Here is a 22238-nt window from a genome sequence, read left to right on the forward strand (position 1 = left end):
TTGGGCATGTGGTAAAGTGCCTGCATGTACATAGTGTTACAACAAGATGGACTCATTTGGATTTTGAAATGACTATGTCTCTGCAACTTTTTCTTGTGGGGATATGTCAAAGACCATGTTTTTCTGCCCACATAAGTGACTAATCTGGATGACCTCAAAAACAGAATCGTGGCGGTTGTGACCTCAGTGGAAGAAGTGGCTTTGAAATTGGGTCCTGTATTTCTACCCCTAACAATAGACAAAATCTAACAGCGTTCTTAAAGTATTGATTTCTGCTAAATGTTGGAATAGAAAGAGAAACTCAGAGAGCTAATAGTCAGGACATTCCCAGTATCAAATTTCCAGATGTTAATGTTGGAGAAAAAAACCTCTGTGCTCTTTTGTTTATTAAAAGGAACCTAAATATGTTCCTCTGACAGTTGAAGTTGGATGAAAAATAATGAGAAGTAAAGTACTTTTCAGTAGAATTTTTAATGTGTTGATTGATTTGTTTTAGAATTGCCCAAATATTATACTAACAGTTTTTATTGAATAGACTGTGTTGCCAAAAATTATATTCTTTGTCCAGTGCTATTCAAATAATTGTGTTTTGTATACACCCATGTCTGCTGCTTTTACATTTTGAGAGTAGAGCTAAGCAAGCCTTTATTTGGTAGAGTTGGGTTAAGTCATCTAAATGGATATAAATGTGTGGACAAACCATCTCTTCTGAAAACAACAATATTTTGCTTGAAAATTTCCAGTGTGATATAATGCCTGTGAACTCGACCATCTGTCAGACTCCACTCTTTGATCTTGAAGAACTTGGTGAATTCAGTCAAAGATTTTAAGGACACTGGGACTCTGCAAGTTATGTGAAATGGCATTGAGTAGGGAGGAATGTGACAGGTTTCCTGGCAGGAGAAATAGCTATGCCATGAGCAAAACTTCTGCTAAACTCAGAAGAAATCTGCTGAGGAAAAAGTGTTTAGAAATACCCTCCTCACAGGGTAATCTGCAGAGCTTATACTTTCTGAGAAACTATATTGCCTTGGAAATGGAAATCTGTAGGAAACCTAGCTTTAGTTTCAGTCTTCACAGGTGAGCTTATTTCTAAGAAAAACATTTTTGAAAAAAAAAAAAAAAGGAATATGGCCAAAAGCAAAGTGAACACAAGGCAATCATGGCAATATTCCTCTTTTTTAAATTAGCTGATGCTGAGTGATTAGTACTATTGTTCAACTCAGCTGTTAACTCTTAGCTGATTTCCTAGTGTTTAATTCCCAGATAATTTCAAAGAGATTTATGCATGAGCTGAGAATTAAACATAGACTTAAATGCAGTACTGACACACTCATTGTATAGGCATATATTTAATATCAAATATTCTGAATCCAGGTTTCAGCAACATCTTTAAGCACACTGAAGTTGAAGGGATTACTCACATTCCTACAGATCCCTGCAGCCTTGAGCACCATGTTGATTTACAGTGTAGTAAGGGATTAGCAAGAGCCTTATCTCTGAATTTGCTGAGTGGCAATCTGAACCACTGAATTCTGGTGGTGTTGAAAGAAGCTTCAATCAGTTAGTTACTTCTCTCCTGCATCTGGCTTGGCAACCAGTCAAGAAGAGCAACAGTGCTCGTTTTCTATTCATGTATTATGCACAATTCGCTTTGAATACCTTGTTTATTCTAACACAAAGAGGGACGACGTGAGAATTGAGGACACTCCTCAAATATTGAGCCACAGATCAATAGACAAAAAGTTTTTAAATGGCTTTGAAATGCCTGCATTGATAAAGCTATATGCATTATTATTCTCTCTGCTACTGGGGTAGAAATAATAAATATTTTAAGAATCCCAAAATAGATTAAAGTAGTAATATTGATTAAACAGAAACTGTTTGCCAGGAGATTAGGCTTTAGTTGGTAGGATTTAAATATGCCTGGCATGTCAAAGTAATGTGACAAGCCAGTGTTTTCATAATGTTCTGTGTCTACCTCATAACTTGTTATGAAAGGATGATGACTGTTGCCAGCTTGCTTTATTCTTATTAATATTTTTGAAGGTAAGAAAGTGAAATGGCTCCATTTCAGGAATTAAGTCATTTCTTTGTGCCAAAATACTGACAGAAACTCTTAGTGAGGGAAGATAAATTAGAGTTCTGACTCCTGCACCACAAAAAAGAAGTCAACATTGCTTGAAAGGAGCCTTGCTGTTCAAGCTGATGTTACTTCTTCAAACATTGCAGATGTGAATGTCAAGTGAGTTTTCTATGTGAATTTCTGTAATATGAAATGGAACAGGCTATTGAACTCAGACATTTTGAAGCTCTGATTTTAGAAGTCAGAGATAAATTGAAGTAAGGGGAATTCAGAAGAACCAGCAACTCTAACACAAGGACCTCAGTTGATATTGTAACATCATCTGTATAGCACTGTTTGCAGCCCATATCTGATGGGATAATTGCCTTGTTGTCTTTGTCCCTGATAATTTCAGCCCCCTGAAAACTGCACTTGCACTGTTTTTCCTTGATGTAGATGGTATTTGAACCCCTAGTGAATAGCTCTCTATCCACCTCCATTCTAATCCAAAAAGTCAGCCTTTCCTATGGGTCCAAAATGGCAAAACTCACACCCAGGCCCTTACCCAGCACAGCAACAGCAGTAGTCTCCTCCTAGTACACCCCCTGTGGACCAGCCTTCTCCTGAGCTGTCCTGATCCAGTCACTTCTGCCTGCTCCCTGCTTTATTCCTTTGACCTGGACACCCATGTCCTTATGCTGGTTTCCTCTGCTGCGGTAAATATTAATATGTTAGTTTTCTTACTAGGACAAGACCCTTCGCTGTTTAGTTGAGATCTTCCTATTAGGATGCATCTTCTTTTACCATGCTGGTGTGTGTATTACCTGTATGTTTGCTCTGGCAGCAAGCCCAGCCCTTGCGCCCTTTGTGCCAGGTGGACATACAGAGTCATTTTCCACTCTTCTCTCTTCCAAAGCCCTTGTCATGATGGTTGCCTTAGTATCCTGCTCATTGATGACAGCAGGTAAAAAATGGACAGTTTCCATCTGAGGCTTCAGTTGCTTTTCTGCTCTTCGCCCATACTACTGTTTGGTTTCCTACCTTTTACCATCTTCCATATATTTATCTGGGACTGGGAGCTCTTTGAGTGCGGACTGGCTATTTTGGAACTCCTGTGAATACTTTAATGTTTGATCTGTGACTGATGTTTCCAAACTGTGCTGTGAGTGTCTATCAACATGCCTTACTTGACAGAAAATACCACTGACACATGAAGGAAATGACATGAAAGTCACAACCGAGATAAGAAGTGAAACTTTTTATTATAGGTGACTCACAGGTGAATAGGAAAACCAACCATCAGCACTTCAGAAGAGGAGTTACTGCAAACCTTCACCTCCTCACCTTGCAATAATTCTTAAAGTACCTGTAGTTATGCACCAGTCCCTTTGCCTCACTTTGCACACCATAGTCCAACTGTTTCAACTGAGAGCAGTTCTTCAAATGAGACAAGCTCCTGGCTGAGATCATGAGCAGGAGGTAATTTACTTGCAAAGAATGCATACTGAAAACTGGGGAGTGTAGTCCTTTGCTTTTCCAGTTTAAACAGAGATAAAGCAGACATCAAAGGAGGATGCAATATTGCTGGGAAATCACATATTAAATAGCTCTTTAGTGGAAAAGTGCTCTAATTCCTACCATAACTTGCAAAAAAGGCAATAGAAAGCATTTAATATATCCTACATACACAAACAATACAACACAGCTGTCTCATAAGCAGGGATTAGTAGCAGGATACTGTTATAGAAACAGCACATATTTTCCCTTGGGAAACTTAAAACCCCACAAAGTTAGCCCATTCAAGGCCACAGAGAAACAATATGCTGCTTATGCTCTTGTTTCCTTTCCTAGTTGCTGAGATTGACATTTTACAAACCGGGTTTCTGTATATTTTCCATTTTGTTTAAAAACTACAGAGTTCTTGGATCAGCATCCCTTTTTCCATTCAAAAAAAAAATAGCTAAATGCATTCCTCTCCATATTTAAATTTTTCTATTACTCTTAAACCAGACGACATGGAGTTATTCTCACTCTTCAATGCAAGAGAGTAATTGATGGAGCAATACCATGATGAAGTACTTCAGAAAGGGTTTTAGCAGAAAAACACAAGAATTTCATCTTAAATTAGTTTAATTTAAATAGTTCCATGACAACAGCTGAAGACATAACTTCTGGGAAATGTGGATGCAAATTCAGATTGTAAGATAAGTCTCAGTGAACTCAATGAGCTGCAGCTGCTGCATCTGACACAGACACTACTATGTCTAGCAACATCTTTTTAGATCAGAGACCAACTCAGCCCTAAGATATGCAGCCATCCATCTGTGTTATGGCAAGCTGCAGCTGGACATTAGGTGGCAACTGAATTGTTCACCACTTAAATTGCATTTTCTTATTTGACATTTCAATAGTAATTCCTGTGCAGTTCAGATACCCTTTCCCCTCCCATACACTACCTGTGATTGCCAACTGTGTAACGAAGAAGGTCATTCGAGATTTCCGCTTCCTCCTCCAGGTAGAGAAGAGCACAATGGCATTTCCAGCAATTGTGACAATAAAGAGAATCCAAAGAGTCACCAGCTGCTCTGTCTGCATTGGAGAGAAGGGAAAAAAGCGTATCAGTAGATGGATGGGTAGTGACTTGGGTTAAGCCACTCAGTTATCCTAGGACAAATGAGATAAGAATGGAAAACAGGAGTGAAACATGAGTTTTGCTAATCGATTTCTAATTTTTTTAGCCTAAAAGGTATTTTCTTTCTTTCATAAAATACTTAACATGCGTCATTGCTGGTGATGTTCATCCCAGCTTGATTTGCAGTGCCTGTCTATTACTTCTATCTTCATGAAACCACTAGCTAAAATGACAGGCAGCCCTCAGTTTTCTCGTGTTGCTCCAGCAAGCTGTGAAATAACCAGCTGCCTCACTTTGTAAGGAATATTGATAGATGGGCTCCTTTGGAGAAATGGGGAAAATAAATACTTCCCTTCTTCCCAGCTCCAGTGAGTCTGGGTCATCCAAAAGCCCTGGGAAATTCAGACCTCCACTCCATGATCTAGATGTGCACCAAGATTGAAAAGAAAGCATAGTCAGTGCAAGGAAAAGTAAAATTGTGTAGCAAACATTATGTGATGACAAAACGTCCCCTAGTGGCAGTATGTACAAAGAAAAGAAAGAAAGAAAAGATATTCACGCTCTCAAAGCATCATAATCTTCCGGCCACAAGAACAAGGGCATACGTATCCACTTTCACTTGTTTTGTGAGTGCACACCAAATCTTCTCCCTCCTTTCAGCCTACCAAAACCCATTTGGTCCCCTCTAGATGCAGGATAGTTGTTTTTTGGTGACCACTCTGTAGGTTTTCCCTCACCATATGAGAGTGTGAAGTTCATGTTTTCTCCATAGCAGCCAGCCAGCTCTGAGGCTGAGAAGCACCGAGTCTGATGAACATGGCGTCAACTTGAAGAAAGTACTATGCATTTCCACAAAATTCTCACTTATAAAACCTATCCTGTGCAAATCTGTCTGTAGTGGCATGCAGAAAGATGGTTGTGCTGCTCTTCTGCAAAGACAAGTAGAAGAGAGGGGATTTTTCACAGAAACAGTTAGGTTTGAAGGGTATAAAGCAGGGGAGTTCAGGAGAAAAAAATATCCTGATGTATCCAGCGGTAATAAAATGCACATTATTATTAGAGTTGAAGAGAGAAAAAAATGTATATGTAGCTCAGCAGAACTGTTAGTTAGAAAGGTAAAATCAATTTCCATAAGGGAACCCTCTCCCAGAACCTACTGCTCCTGAGCAGACCCCTGCCTTGGATGTTTCAGGAGGAGACTGTCCATATGAATTAAATAAAGAAGAGCCTTCAATCCCTTGCTCTGCCTTCTGTGGCTTTCCAATGCTTCAGATGCATCAGTTGCCTGGATTCACATCATAGCGATTGGGATGAGTTTTGAGTTATGTCAATGCAACGACTTGGGATCTTCCAGTTCCTGACACTAAACTCATAATAGGGGGAGCTGGTGGAAAATGTAGGAGACAGGTAAGGGCTGTAGTTGAAGAAGGATCCCAGCTGCTGGCCCTACAGAAGTGACCCCAAGCCTCTGTTCTGAGCAGGTTGGGGGGAAGGAGACTACCAGTGGGACCTGTGCCTACCTGACTGGGCTGATAGTGGAGCAGAAGGAGGTGAGAGCACTCATTAAAAGCACTTCACAGCCACTAACCCATGACTTTGTCATGTGTGAGCAGAAACCAGGGCTCTAGCTGCCTACAAAAGAGAAAATGACTCAGCTGTGAGTGTGGGTAGTGCAAAATGTCAGGAAAGGAGCAAGGGCAAGGAACTTCTTGCCCTGCCATGAGCTTTAGTGCCTCCACAGCTGTCAGCCCCCTCCTGGCCAGCAGCCATGGTTCCTCCTCTGTGAAGGAGCCACATGTGGGAACCAGCCTCAACTTTCCTCCGGGCAGGTAGCCACATTACCCTGTGGGTTATGTGGACATGCAGGAAAGGTTAGACAAGGTGCATGAGCAATTTGAGGCTGCACTCTATGCCTGAACCCAGAGATTAGCTTAAGCATACAATGAAGGCTGTGTTCCAATGGTTTCACTTTTCCTAGCATTATAACTTTTTCTAAGGTAATCTGCTATTTGGGCCATCTCACCTAATTTCAAAGCTCTAAAGAGAGACTACTCTAAATTGTCATAGTGTAGTCTAAATAACAGCAGTATCTGAGATGAGTCACCATTCATCTCACCTACCTTGGGATGGCCTGTCTCTACTGATTATAGAGTGACCTGGATAAGACAACTTGTGTGGGCTGGATGCTTAGGTTTTAAACGAAAAAAGCCTCTCCACCTATTTTAGGTGTCTGCAAATCTCTTGGGTTTCTTGGATACAAATTCCCTTCAAAATGTGTGGCAGGGACATGATGGAACTATTTTTATGGGGATGATTTACTTTGTACAGGAATTGGAAGGAATTGTCTTTTTGGAAGGCAATTAAAATTTTTAAAGTAAGATTTCATATCACTTTTGTCCTTGAAATAAGTAGGTTCTGCTCAGGGTTTGGTTTGTCTTTTCCATTCCAGAAAAGATCTTTCACACATGAAGAAAACTGAGGGGCAAGACTTGTTACCCTTTTCTCTGGTATAAAATCAGGACAGCATTTTCTTGAAATAAATTCTGTATTCCTATATTAAACTGATATGGGTATGAACAGAACAAGGGTATGACACTCAAACCTTATTATGATACCTGCAGAAGAAATAGCTATGGAGCAACAGAGAGTATGTTAGAGGGGTGTTTCCCCGCCACAGGGGCACAACACTTATGGTCAGTTTAAATCCCCCCCTGCCAAGTTAAAAAGCAGTGCTTAACAGTCTAGCAATTTTAGGCTAAGGCTCTGTGGAAATATACAATTAAACCAGACTACAAAGATAATCTAAAAGGTGCAAAAGCTGAATACAGGAGAGGTAAGATTGAAAGGCCGTGGACAAAGAAGTAAAATTTCTATTAATCTATTTGTGGTAGCTGCCATTGAGAGAAAAGACAAAAAGGTCTCATTCTTTGGGATTAAGGAGCTATGACAATAGGCAACTTAAATCACTGCAGTCTCTCAGTCTGTGTTAAACTGGCGAATGAAAACTTCTGTGGTTATTAATGGGATGCCCACTGTGATAAAGGCCTTTGTGGAGGCTAGGATTAGAATTCAAAATGATCTTGATGAATTGGAAACATACACTGGAAAAAAAAAACCAAGATGTTGTTCAACAAAGGACAAGTACAGGACTGTGCAGTGCAATGGGTGCAATATCATTAGGTTGGGCGAGCCTTCAGAACATCTCTCCCGAATGTAGCAGCTGAAGTGCCCCACAGGTGCAACATGATGTGCTCATGTCGCCCTGCCATGAGAGCGACAACCACCACCATGAGATCAAAGCTAGTCTCATGTGCCTCTGTTCTAATCCTTCCACTGCACCCAGCCGCTGTACTGTGCCCACTCCTAGGCACCACACTTCCAAAGAGGCATAGAGCAATGAGTTGACAGCAATCTAGAGGATATAGTCAGGCAAAAAGACCGAATGAATTATGTTGCTTAATCAAGCAAAAGGCAGTCCACAAGCCAATATGAACAGAGCCTTGAAGACAGAAATAGGCTCATGTAAAAAAGGAAAGAGATAACCTCTTATTCAGATTTGCTGCAGTGAACCAAACCTACAACACAGAATTCAGGTTGATAATTAAAAAAAAATATTACTTTGAAATATACCTTATATAGAAATTGACTTAGTGAAACCTCCATCTAGCTATTAGATTAGAGGGATAGCCGACTGATCCCTGAACTTCACTCCAGCTGCATTTTTCTATAATTCCAGCTTATTTGTCACCTTAAGGTTGCTTAGATATATAGATGTTATTTCATTTCATTTCATTTCATTTCATGTCTTGTTTGTTTATCGAGCAGAAATCTTCCTTTTGCAACAACCTTCAGCAAGGTGATTTACAAAAACATTGTTTAGTAATATGTTGCACAGACATCAGAGGCATTCTGGATAAAGAGAAAAACAATAGCATATCCCAAACCCCTGTGTAGAAGCTTTTGGCAAGGGTTGCTTTTGCAATGGGCATTGCTAACTATATTACATGAGAATGCTGTGAGGGAGACTGGTGAGAGACATAAAAAGAACAGGTACAGGTCTCCCCGCTAAATTGGTGAACTGTCATGCTCATGATCAGGTTCAATGCTAGTAGATTGCATTGCATTTTCTTAAAGGAAAAAAAAAGGAAAATCTTTTCTCATCATCTAAAATAATCACTTTAATTGCAGACCATGTCAGAAAATGAAAGAGTCTAGATTTTGCTTATTTTTGACCCTGTTGTAAAAAATCTGAGAAGATCTGGAGTCTTGAAATTTCAATACTGAAAATGTTCAGGACAGACTTACTATTTTAACAGTGCTCATTTAGGATGGAACAACAATAACAAAAAAGGAAACAAAAGAAAACAAAACAAAAAACACAACAGGAAGATTAGTTTCCCAAGGCAGACAGGTGCCAAGGAGCTTGACTGATTCCAGTCAGACATTTATAGTCAGTTTACCTCGAAGGCAAATTGCACTTAAGACTGCAACACTGAAAGAAATCAAAGATAAAAATTCATCAGCACAATTTAATTGAGGAATCTTAAAGGTACTGTCACGACCTCTGACATAATTCACAAAGCTTTTTTTAAATAAAGCAAAAATAAATAGAAAACTCTCTGTCTCATACTGCCAGATTTCTCCACTGAAGAAACCCTAGAAGAGCCTTGTGGGGTCTAACTGATGCCTAAAATTATCTAATGGGAGGACGCGGAGAGGATGGAGCCAGTTTCTCCTCGAAAGTGCACAGTGAAAGGACAAGAGGCCACAAGTAAGAGTTGTAACACAGGACGTTTTGGTTAGGTATTATGGAAAATAAAGTGAGGGTGGTCAAACACTGGAATGGGAGCCAAAAGAGGCTGCAAGATTTCCATTCTTGGAGATATTAAGAACTTGAGTGCACACTGTGCTGAGCATCTGGAATAGCCTGAATTTGCTTTTGAATGGTTGGCACAGGTGACCTCCAGAAGTCCTCCTGTACCTGAATTATTATGTACACACAAGTACGCGTGAGGAATGTGCTTAAAACTAGAATACACTTACACAGACATAATCTGACGAGTGCTTTGCACAAGTTATATATTATTTATTGTACCACAGAAACATGAACAACTCAGAAATTTGTGTGAATCTTCATGTAAATTAAAATTCACACTGCAAATAAAGAGTACAGTTGTAAATGCTACTGGCATGGAAACGCCACAAACATTAGTCTTAGGAAAAGGGCCTTTAAAAGTATAAGATGGTATTTGTCTTATGATTACATGAAGACCTGAGATGAAGAATTACTGCGAGGGTGTGTCCAACTTAAACACTGGGCTGTCAGAAATAAAGTGTGGTGTCACTGAAGGGATCGTGGTTATTGTTATTTTTACCAGTTACAAAATAAATTTTCTTTAATACGTAAAGAACAAACTTGGTTAAAGTGCCAACTGGAAACATCCATGTTTCTGCTTGTGTTGGAACTTCTAACACAAGTTGGGTTTTGAAAAAAAAAAACACAACAAAACCAAAGACACAGCTAACAGAAATCTGCTTGAATATAAGCTGTAGGTACATTACATATACTTCAGTTGTAGGAAGCAGTTCTGACTGTCAAGAGGGAACAAAGTAAAGGGTACCAAATATCTTACGAAAAGAGGGACAGTGATCAGAACTCTTAGGCTAACAGTAATCTTTATACAGTAAATGGTAGTCACCTGAATGTGAAAGTTCAGCTGATTAATTCAAGTCACCTCCTAATGCTCAAGAAAAGCTGCAAAAATGGATGGATCACTCTTGATTCATATGCTGTTGGGCCTTGTCTCAGTAAGAAAGAAACATACTAACAAATGGGAAGAAGACCCCTCAAATCTTGTGTCCTAGTTGTTACAAGCAGCAGAAATTGTGCTGGTCATTCTTGTAATAGAAGTGTGTTTCAAGGGAACCTTCTTTATCTAGCAAGGCAAAACTGAGATGTTCCTATACAGAGTTCACAAAGGATGTTTCTGAAAATTTTGGGAAAGCAATTTGATTGATACTGAAAAGCTCTGGGAAAACTCATATGAAGATAAGAAAGACTGAGAAAAGAGAAAGTTCAAAGCCAAGTTTTTTTATTTTATGTTTGAATGTACTTTCACTATGATTGAATTCAAGAGGAATATATTTGGGCAGGCAACAAGCCCACCAAGGGTTATCTGGTTTTGGTAGAGTGGCCTGGAACTGAGCCTGATTCAAACGGCATAAATACTAGTGCAGCCCCAGGTTTTCCTCTGGAATTGTTGCTTTCCTGTTTCATAGAATCACAAAGTAGTTCGGTTTGGAAGAGACTTTCAAAGGTCACTCATCCAATCCCTCTGCAGTGATCAGAGACATCTTCAATTGGATCAGGTTCAACATCAGTGGTTATGACTGATAGCTTTCTTATCTCCTTCTGCACAGTGACTGCTTTACTGAGATGGTTTCTCACAGACTGGCCGTGTTGTCCTCCCAGCACATGGCTACAGGTCATTCTGGTGATCTGGGGATGCATTGCTTCATGAGGTCTTCACAACACATCAGAGATGCTGGCAAGAGTCACTTCTTCACAGGTCCTTAGGACTGGGAGAAGGGCACAGATGGAAGGGACCTGAGCTTATGTTTTCTATTTTGCCAAATCTGAGAATGAGTTTTGTTTGAGCTTGTGTCTATATGGTATTGCATTTGTAGTCTGTGAATGTTAATGTGTCACGTAGAGGAAAAATCTAGAATATTTTCTTCCTTTTAGACTTAGGAAAACAGACAAGCTGAGGAAGCTTATTAACTAAATCAGGATAGTTTCTCATGGAAATGGGTAATCATGTTATTAAGATTAATTTCACTTCTTTTTGAAATGTAGCAAAACTGTATCATTTTTCTGAATCTCCAGCTTAAAAAATGTGTTTCTTGGCTCTTGACTTCATCATCACAAGTGAGACAGGAGCCTTTCAGTGCACAACATTTAATGCATGTGAATTGCTGTGATCTTTCCAAGCTTAAATAACAGTCAAACAAACTACCTTCCACCCTGCTGCAAAATCCTCCATAGGTGTGATTGGGACAGAGGGGAAGATTTTCAGTTCATAACAAATTGTAACGATTCAATTTTACCAACAGATAGATCACATTTGCCATTCTACTCTGTTTTGGTACAAGATAGATAGTGGAGATAGTACTGTTCAGTTATTGCAGGACCTTTTTTTACCCGTTGAACCCTAGGAAACTTCCACAGAAGCAGACAAACAAATATCTCTGATTTTAATGTAATCACGAAAGACATATTTTTTTCATGGTGTACCTCTCTATTTTTTTCTAAAACATTTTCAACATGAAGAGATAATATTAAATCGCCCAATGGTCCATCCATAATTGTATGATTTTGATAACCCTATTAGAAACTGTGAAATGCTGGGTTTTTTTCTGAATCACAAAAAGGCAAAAAAATAATGAAGTATACCTAATCTGTACAATTGAAAAATCTCCAAAAAATTGAGAAATTAATACTTTCTGGGCATATTTATACAGGACAGTCAGACAGACACAAACCCTGTGGCTCTGTGGACCATGGAGGCAAACATATGAGGGATGCTTGGATAAAACTGCCAAAATCAGTTGGCTCAAAGCTACCCTCAGTCAGGCTGTCATTCAGTCAGATCACTTCTCTGTTGCATTTAAGCTACCAGGTGAAGTCAGCCTGGACAATAGTACTGCAGATTTGTTTCACGAGGAGTTCATAGGATGATAGAATGGCTTGGGCTGAGAAGGACCCTGAAGATCATCTAGTTCCAGCCCCCTTATCATGGCCAGGGACACCCTCCACTAGAACAGGTTGACCAAAGCCTCCTCCATCCTGGTCTTGAACACTTCCAGGGATGGAGCATCCACAGCTTCTCTGGGCAAACTATTCCAGTGCCTCACCAGCCTCATACTGAAGAATTTCTTCCTTATATCTCATCTAAATCTACCCTCATTCAGTTTAAAGCCATTAGCCCTTGTCTTATCACTACATGTCCTTGTAAAAAGTTCCTCTTCAGCTTTCTTCTAGGTCCCCTTTAGGTACTGAAAGGCTGCTATAAGGTCTCCGTGGAGCCTTCTCTTCCCCAGGCTGAACAATCCCAACTTTCTCAGCCTGTCTTCATAGGAGAGGTGTTCCAGCCCTCTGATAACCTCAGCGTCCCTTCTCTGAACTTGCTTTATGTCCATGTCCCTCTTACATTGGGGGGCCCCAGAGCTGATCACGGTACTGCAGCTATTACATTCTATTCTATACTCCAGCTATTTCACTTTATATACAGCTATTACATTACTCAGCTATTACATTCTCAGTGCAGCATCTCAGGAACAGCAACAGTCACGACAGCATATTGCAGAGTCTGTGTTCAGGAGTACCTGACACCTTATTTGTGTGGACTTAATTCTCCTCCTCTCCCCCCACCAAAAGATTGCAAAGTTACTTACAAATTATTTGATATGCTTATTTTTCTGAAATGTATGATTGCATTTGCAGAGATTAGTGCAGAAATTTGACAGCATCCATTATTATTTTTCTATTATGTATTCAATGATGGGATGCTCTGTAAGCTTTGCTTGAAAAATCAGAATGAGCAATAGCATAAGCGAATGCTTTCCAGGAGATAAAGAGACTCCTGTGTTTGGATGAAATGACAGGAACAATAGATTCTGACTTAAAGAGGCTCTGAGGATACCTGAAGCCCAGTCTTTGTTACCTGACCATCCTACAAAACAAGTACATGCAAACCTAGTCTCCACGCAGTGGTGTCCTCAGCTCTGTGCTGGAGATGGTAAACCCTAACCTTTGTAAAGACCATTAGGCTCTACGGATAAGCAGCACATGGTCTTAGAATTGTGTTTACTCTGGCATGGCTATATAGTCTTGTTTAATATCTGAGCTATGTGGGCTAAAACATGCACGTACAGGAAATGCTACAGTGTGGGGGGAGGACAGTCACAGGCAGAGTCAAGCAGTCCTTCTTGAAACAAACTGGGAATTTAGATCATATGTGCAAAATAATTTCTGGTGGATTTGATATACACATTGCTTCTTCTGGGAAAACTAGCACTTCAGTGTCACTGCTGTGGTGAAGCTACATAGCACAGTAACCAGCGCTCATGGGGCCAGAGGGAGCACGACATCAACATGTGGACCAATGGCTGCGGTTCACACATGGCAGGAGAGACACTGGAGTTCCTAAACAACCTAGGATAAATAGCAAAAACTTTGTGTCCTGCTGCACAGGTGAGGACTCAATTCTACACATCAGAAAACAAAATAAGAACATGCACTAGATGACGGAAGTCAGCCCACTCTCCTGGGAGAAAGGAGATGGTGGTGGGAACCCAGTCCCACTAAAAAGGAACATCAGCTGGGATTTTTCTCCTTTTGAGCACTCCAACATTTATTGCACAAAAGTAGCACATTCCATTTCTCAGTAGACCTCTTGCAAAAGAAACAAGCCCTACTCAGTCCTCTCTGACAATGAGCACATGCTCCTACTATTGGGGAAGCTTTGAGGCCGTTGTGGGCATGGAAAGACCTTTCTCCAGCCCTGACAAAGCCTCCCAACCCTGCTGACAACCAGGGGGAATCTATTCTGAGATTTCAGCTTCTCTCCAGACAGGTTTCTGGTTTGCACCTTCTCAGGTTCATAGACAGAAAAACATCCTAAAGTAGAAGAAGGCCACAGGTGTTCAGATAATCTCTGGCCTTTTCAGATTACTGTATTTGGCAGAGGGGAATTTACACTCAGAGCCCTTTTAGAGATTGACTAAATGCACATGGGGGAAATTGTAAAGGGATGTAATAAACTCTCTTTTGGCCTGGGAGTTTGGAGCTGTAGTTAATACTGACTTACAGATCTGTTCTGAATTTGGTGCTGACACAGCCAGCAGGACTTCTTGCGGTTTAAGACAGTAACCAACCTGGATGCCTCATGTAAAGGCATCCAGGAAGAAATAAGATCTCGGTTTTCAGGGACCATTTCCGATAAAACAGGAGCAAGGCCTGAAGGCAGGTGGGATGAGCCAGTGCCTTTCCCATGGGAAGCACCAGCTCATCTTCCATGCTGCATGGGTGCACCAAATCCTGCCCCAAAGGCTGTGACTCTGTGTCCCAAGAGCCAGCCTAGTTAGCACGCATGGCCATGGCCCCAAAGCAAACTTTATGTTCAAAGCCTAGGTGAGCAGCTGGCCAAAGACTAATGACTACCAGAAGGAAAACACGTATTCCTCCAAGTGGACGAGATGCTTCACCTCACAGCCAAAAAAAAAAAATAAAAAGAAAAGGGAAAAAAAAAGAAGAAATCTAATTGAGCAGGCAAAATGCTTTCTAATCTGAAACGACACAGGATTTTGTTGTTAAGCTCTGAAGAGGAATAGGCAGAAACTCAGATGCTTCTGAAAGGGAAGCACTCAAAGCTCAGCCTGTAACAGAACTTTTTGGCACTGAAATGCTCTAAGGCATATTATTTTACTTTTGTCATGTTGCCACCACAATATAACACAGACACTACCTTAGGTGAGTCCAGGCTGTCCTTCTGAAACAGGAGAAGAAAAGAAGAAACTAGCGAATACTCCCATAGTTTGAGCAGCATGTGGAAATACCCTACATAGTTGTCATTGGGTAAAATCATTAAGAAGTAATTAAGATAGGTACTGGGTAAGCGTCACTCTCTTGTCTCCGTTTATCGGCTTAGATCATGTTTTCCTATGACTGCTTTGGTTAGGAGTTTACATCTGATTATCCCAAGTAGAAATATATTGTGTGCCCTGTGCTGGACTTCTGCATCCCAGCACGCAGGCTCTGGTATCAACCTGTGCAGTGGGTGTTCGTCCAGCCTGCCTTTACTGTCAGCCATGGGCTGCCATGTGTTTGAAAACACCAATAAAAGGCCAAAACCTCATTTGTAGCTACATTTTGAGCACTGAGCTCTGTTTTTTAATCCATTCAGCCTATTCCAAGCTGAAACTTTTATTGCTTTCGCTGCTTAACTGCAGGCTTGTGAAGAGGAAAGAGATGCTGCTCAACTTGCTGGAAGGGGCAAGGACACAGCCACAACATGGGTAGCACTGGTGGAGGACAGCTAGCCAAGTCAGTAGGTATCAGCAGCACCTTCCACACATGAGCTGAAATTGCTGGCAGGGAGCCCTGTCTCCCCTGCCCTGTAGTCATCAGAGCAGGTGCTTTATCCTTCTTTCTTGCAGCAGCACCAGCTGTCACTTATCTCCAGAGTCAAAATATTTCCATGCCTATGAACAGCTAGTAATTGATGTGAAATCAGTGAACCTCCTCGCAAAGTTCAGGCTATATGTACCAAAGCTAGACATCTGACAGGGGAGTGCAAGTCTAACAAGAAACTCTCAGCTAAGAGAATTAAGTTTCCTTTAGCAATGGACGAGCATGCATGACTATCCATGATTTCCTAATGATTGTAATTTACTCAATCTTCCCTATTACGGAGCATTTTTCTGCCTGAGGACTTTCTAATAATGGAATTAATTGTCACTTTTACCATTATAAAATACTGCTCCCGTGACATTGTTCAGATTTACAGCCCTAAGTGTGGAGAGAAAAAAGGAGATAAAGAGAAAGTTATTAAAAATATTTTACTTGCCATTTCTGCCTTTTTTCAAGAGCATTTTAGGAGTCTAACATAGAGAGGAAAAATAGAAGAAAAATATTTTCATCCTTGAAATCTCAGATACGAAAGTCTGTCTTATCAAGGAAAAAAAAATGTATCAGCAGCATGTTAAAACAGACCCTTATTAATTAATAGTAGAACTACAGATCAGGTTTTTCCTTAACAGGGATGGAAACCTGTTGCAATTCCATTGATCCCACTGATACTGTATCTGAGCACTAACGATATCGCAGAAATCAAAATTACCTCTGATCATATACCATTTTGCCCAACATATTGTCAAATGATGTAAATTACTATATCTTTCCAGCTGAGACTGATCTCTTTGGTCCTGAGCTCCAGAAGGAATGGCAGGGTGCTCCTTGTCAGACTTTTTAATAGCTTAAATTTAACTTGTACAATGTGCCACAGCAGTAAAGTGACACACGGCATGCAGTCTGAAATTAAACAATAACAACAGACACAGAAATCTGAAGGAAAGATGAATTTCAGCACCTCTTTCATCTTTTTCCTACATTCACACATTGCAAGGGTGATGTTTGTTTGAGGAGATGAATTAATACATTGCCCATATCACTCAACAGCATTCACTACTGAATGATTCATCTGGTGCATTCTTAACAGCAGCCTTCAACAGACACTGCATCCCGCATTCAAGTTAAAAGCAAACAAACAAACCAACTAATTAGAACCTGTCTCTCATGATTAAAAAACAAACAAACAAAACCAACCAACAGAAAGCCCTCTCACTTGTCTACAATGTTTGTTGCAGGTGGGAAATTGGAAAGAAATCCCTTATGTCAAAATGATGGTTAAAAGAAAAGACATAAAAGATGTATTAAGTTAATATAAGATTTTGATTGAAGATGCATGTATAATTACAATACCTCTATAGAAAAACAGTACCCTCTTGGAAGGGGATACAATAGGCTAAGACCTGAAAGTCAGAACTCCAATTCTTATAACTATTTTGTTTCTCAGTAAATGCCTCACACATACTGTTTGCTGTATTCACGGGGGAAAAAAACCCACAAACATCCGGGCAAAAGTCTAGTTGCCTGCCTGCAGAGGTGCTGAAAATGCACCAATACTGCAAGCATGTGAGAAAAGTAATGCACGCCTTAAAAGAATACCTTAAAAGAATAGTAAAAGGATCCCCACTCCTCTTCTGGCACCACTTCAGTGAAAGTCACTGTTTCAGTGCAGGTGACAAAGGTAAGATCCAGCCAGTCGGTGCCTCCCTGGGAGCTGCTGCTGGCTTCTGTGGAGCCCACCTCCATCACTGGATTTTGTTCGAGTTTTCTAGGTGCTTGTTTTTGTAAGAGTTAACACAGCCAGGCTTCTCCCGTAAAGGCACAGCAACAAAACCAGCTTCTCAGTGCTCCACCACTGGCTACCAGAGGTGTCGGGCTTCAATGCAGCTGAGTGATAGGAAAAAAAAAAGAAAAAAGCCAAGCTGGCTGGCATCGTCCCTTTGAGCTTTCCTTCGGTACAACTCTGACGACAGCCATCCACATGCTCTTTCCAGCAACAGAAGCTGCAGCCAGTAAGAAAGTCAGCGTGTGGACCCAGCCATGTGCCTTGTGGATTGTCTTGCACCCCAAGTTGCCAGTCAGTCACACCTGTAAAAGTGTGGATCTCCTCCTGTACTAAGCTCGGGAGCCTGGCTGTTCCACTCAGCAGCTTTACTTACTTACTGCTCAGCCAGCTTTGATTTTGATTACCTGCAGAATTATGGTATATCCAAGTACAAGCACCAACGCACCCTCCTGTATTAGCAAAACCTATTAAGTTTTTAGGCTTAAGCTATCACAGTTTCCCTGTCAATGTCTACCTGACTTCTGAAGTTGTCTTTACCAAGAAAAAAAATCGTAAATAGGCCTTCACATTTGCCTTTACAAAGAGCTCAAACCTGCTGCACGCCCAGTACAAGCAGTGCTTTCCCAGCCATATGGAAAACCTGTCTGGAAAGGTATGGCTCCTAGAGATTACTAGTGTCACTTAGAGGCTCAAGGACTCTTCTGAACAAGGTAATCAATTACCTTTCTATTCTGTTTTTTGGGACACTGAAGTCACTTATCCTCCATTTATTCAGATTTTTTCCCCAACTCTAGCAGTGTTACTCTGGATTTACACCAAATTGGCAGATGGACTTGTGCATACTTTCCCTGCCCAGAGAGCAAAATCACATGTAAATCCAGAACTCATTCAGCTTTTTGGAGATGGTCTGCCTTGATACTAACACAATCCTAAGCAGAATGCAGTGCATGTTCACAGCCATTCCCCACCAACTCAAATTCTCATTACCTGCTCATGGCATAACCCCGTCCTGTCTTCACAACATTCCCATAGGATCTGTCCCCACCATCCAGAGGGGACCGTGCTCACCCCTGTCTACATGAGCAGCAAGAGAGGGGTGTCTGCAGTGCCCTCCGCTTCCCAGGGCCAGTAGTCACAAGGGAAGGGGTCACAAGATGTGAAGGTTTTGATGCCGAACTCTCCCAAGCTGAGACATTTCTGGATCTGGGGCTTTGGATCAGGCTCTTCTAGGGACTAGAGAAACTGCTGAGTGTCTGAGTAATATTCAGACATCTCCAGGAGATGCTGGAATCATTCAGAGGAGGGAATGGGTCCAGGGCCATACAGTTAATTAGTAGCAGTCATGATGAGCAAGGATCAGCGCTGATTCATATGCACTAATGATCAATATTTAACAGCAGCAAATGGTGCATAGGTTGAATGTGATTGGATAAAAATACATGTTCTAGAACCCCTATGTTTTGCTGAAAACCATTGGGGAAATGCTTATTAATACATTATCTGAAAGACAGGAGTTAATCTTGTTTGAAGTTTTTTTTCGACTGATCATACAGGTTGACTCTAAACCTCTGTTATGGAGTAATTAGGTAGCATCCAAGCTTCTTGAAAGCATCCTACAGTTTTGGGTTTTTTTTTAATCTTCTTCCTTCTTCTTAGTTTGCTTTCTTATATTTACAGAATTTTCTTTCTTAGAGTTAAAAGTTATTACACTGAATGTTGGGGTTTTTTTTGGAGTTCTCATTCCTACAGAGCTGTTATGCTCAAGCATGTTACAGGCACTAAGAAGCTTTACAGTAGTTACATGGCACGCCAGATTGTGCACAGCTCTCAGGACTAACCAAGAGCGACTTCTCCTGTGGCTTTGATAATGAGTGCTTATGGTGCTATAAAAGAATATACTGTGCCCCGCTCCAGCACTTCCCAGCCTACACGGGGATAATTCAGGTCTTCCAGTTACTATTAGCTTTTCAGTGTTTGAGTATTTCTCAGTCACTGTCACTGCCCTGGTTTGTTGATGGCTCATTTTGCTGAAATGCTCCTTACTTTCCATTTAGCTACAGAAATTGGAGGCATGGGTTGCCTATGGTACCGATGTAGAATTAACCTGATTCTGTAGGATGCAACACTTTGTTTTTAGATCACTATGAAGTCATACTAGCTCTTTGAAATATGGTGTTTGGGATTTGTTCCCCGACGCCTCTCCCCACCCAGCAAACTGTTTGAATACCTCTGCAATGAACGGCAAAATGAAATACTTGAATGACTGAATCTCAAAAGCCTATGAAATGCAAGATTAAATTCTACCAGTTCCTCTATGGAGAGGGAATAGCTGATTCATTCCAACTGACTCGGTTGTTTTCCTCAGGCAAGATGCTGAAAGATCTCTGAGAACTTTCAGTGCTTGAAGAGATTTAGACAGTTTCACAGACAGAGAAATTGAATCTTCCCTCTGCTTTAATATAAAATGCTCTCAAATTATTATTATAATACTTTTTTTCCTAATGTGTAATAAAATATGATACTTCTTTCTTAACCTTTTTGAATGGCTTTTTGAAAGTCACACTTCGGTATTATACCACAGGAAAGAATAAGCAATTTTGAAAATAATCTTCAAAGAGAATGGATTAATTGGAAGAAGAAAAGGGAGGACTTGTCTCAGAGGTCATTTCACTGACAATTCTTATTATCTTGGTCTCAAGAGCTATACAAGTTTAGTTTTCTTAAATATCGCCTTGAAACAGAAGACCAGAAAACTAAAGAGTGTAAATGGCTTTAGTGAAAACTGAAGAGAATACTTTGCAGTCGCAGTGTCTAACAACACTGATAACCTCCATGTGCAGACACATGGAGGAACAGCAGCAACACATATCTTGTATTTCCCCACAGTGGCAAGACTTCCCTTCCTGGCAAGAGAAGGAAGCCTTGCACAACTGCAGGAAGTGAAATCCAGAGGTGGACACGATAAGATGAAGGCAGGTACCACAGTGAGTCAAAGCTTTTAAAGACCAGGTAAAAAATAGTGGTTTTGATTATTGAAGCCAGAAATTCCTCATGCAGAGACTCTGGTCTCTGCTGCACAACAGGTGTGAAACACAATAGATGGAGATCAGGTCATTTGTGCCCCACAGTGTGGACACTCCACGCCAGGCACAGGCAGAGGTGCTGTCGCAGCCACAATGGGCATTGCTGTATAAAACCCAGCAGCAGTAGCAGAGGGGACTGTGCAGGAGTGTGTTGTTCCTCCTACGCTATGCATTTTGCTATTCTGTCTTCCTTGATATAAACAGTTGCGTGGCAGTATTTGTTGTGCCTGATGTTGATAATTTGTGAAAAGTCAGGCAGTCTAACAGTTCCAACTGTGTCTATGTACTAAAAAAATTAGGTATATCTGAAATGGACAGAAAACAACATCTGCTCAAGTCTACACTACTTGTTACAGAGAATTTATAGTAGATTTCACTGCATTTAGGCAGTGTTTGAGTAAGCTGAAAAAAATATTTGGATTTTTGCTATTTGGAGTTTCCTGTACCCTGCAGTAGCCGGACATAATCATATTAAATGCAAAAAAGAAATAATGCTATCAGATTGCAGGAAGAAACAGAATGAGGTATTACTTGCCTCTAAAAGAACATCAAGTTAATTACTTATCTATAAAAAAAACAAACAAAAAAACCCCCAAAACAGGCTTATCCAAATCTGTATATACAGGCCTGGGAAGAGGAAGGTTTGACTGCTCTTTCCAGTGCTCATCCCCTCTCTCCAGCGGCCGTAGATCTGGAGCAGCACAGAGTCAGCTGGCTGCAGACTCTGGAGATCTGCATTCCAGCATCCCCGCTGCACAGGAGAGGAGTAGAAATAACACTTTAGTAACACAATTTCTGTTGTCTGATATAAGTTCATTTTGGTTTAGCTTACAAGCTGCTGAGCACACACTTTTTCTGTTGGTGCTGTGCCTCCAGAGGAGTGCAGATCTGTTCATCATGGGCAGGAGATACCCAAACAGGCTGAAGTACTGATCTCAGAGCTGGAATTGATGAAGGCTGCAAGTGTCCCCACAGCCTGGGCTGTGGCTGAGAAGAGATGCCTGTATTTCTGGACAACATCAAGTTTCTAAATCTTCAAAGACTAGAAATAGCAACAATCTTTTATGACCTAAATATACAGTCACTAGGCTTTCTTGACAGAAGCCTCTCACTCCAATTCTCTACCTTTCTGAATGAAATGGCTGTAATTTAGGATTTGAAGATTCAGGGAACACAGCAAGATTTTGGAAGCTGGTTTCAGTCTCACTCCCAAGCATTTTATTTCAGGATCTGTGATGCCTGGCAGCAGCATGCTAACACTGCCAATCTCAGTCATTCCCAAGCTGCTATTTGTGAGCTTGTGAATCTCAGTTCTGTCCCAGCTGCACCACATGGATCACCTCAGGTCATGGGGCCAACCACCCGCTGCATTCACTGGTTCCCAAAATTTCTGAGTTCTGGAGCTGGGAGCTGGCAGCTGAAGCTGAAGAGACTTTCCCTTCTACAGAGAAATTTATGTTTGATTTTCATCCAGAATCTGAACA

General features: G+C 40.8%; 1 protein-coding gene across 1 annotated transcript in view; it reads right to left on the minus strand.

Annotated features, from left to right (window-relative positions):
- Nucleotides 1-17646, minus strand: part of NPSR1 (neuropeptide S receptor 1) — a 60263-nt gene extending 42617 nt beyond the window's left edge. Inside the window, exons 1-2 of the mRNA XM_065832206.2 lie at nucleotides 17485-17646; nucleotides 4522-4654 (exon numbers count right to left, since the gene is read on the minus strand). Of these exons, the coding sequence (XP_065688278.1) occupies nucleotides 4522-4654; nucleotides 17485-17631 (280 nt within the window). The 5' untranslated portion in view covers nucleotides 17632-17646. The remainder of the gene's footprint in view (nucleotides 1-4521; nucleotides 4655-17484) is intronic.
- Between the last annotated feature and the right edge of the window lie 4592 nt (nucleotides 17647-22238).

This window comes from Patagioenas fasciata, chromosome 2, assembly GCF_037038585.1.
Source record: "Patagioenas fasciata isolate bPatFas1 chromosome 2, bPatFas1.hap1, whole genome shotgun sequence".
In the NCBI taxonomy this organism is placed as follows: domain Eukaryota; kingdom Metazoa; phylum Chordata; class Aves; order Columbiformes; family Columbidae; genus Patagioenas; species Patagioenas fasciata.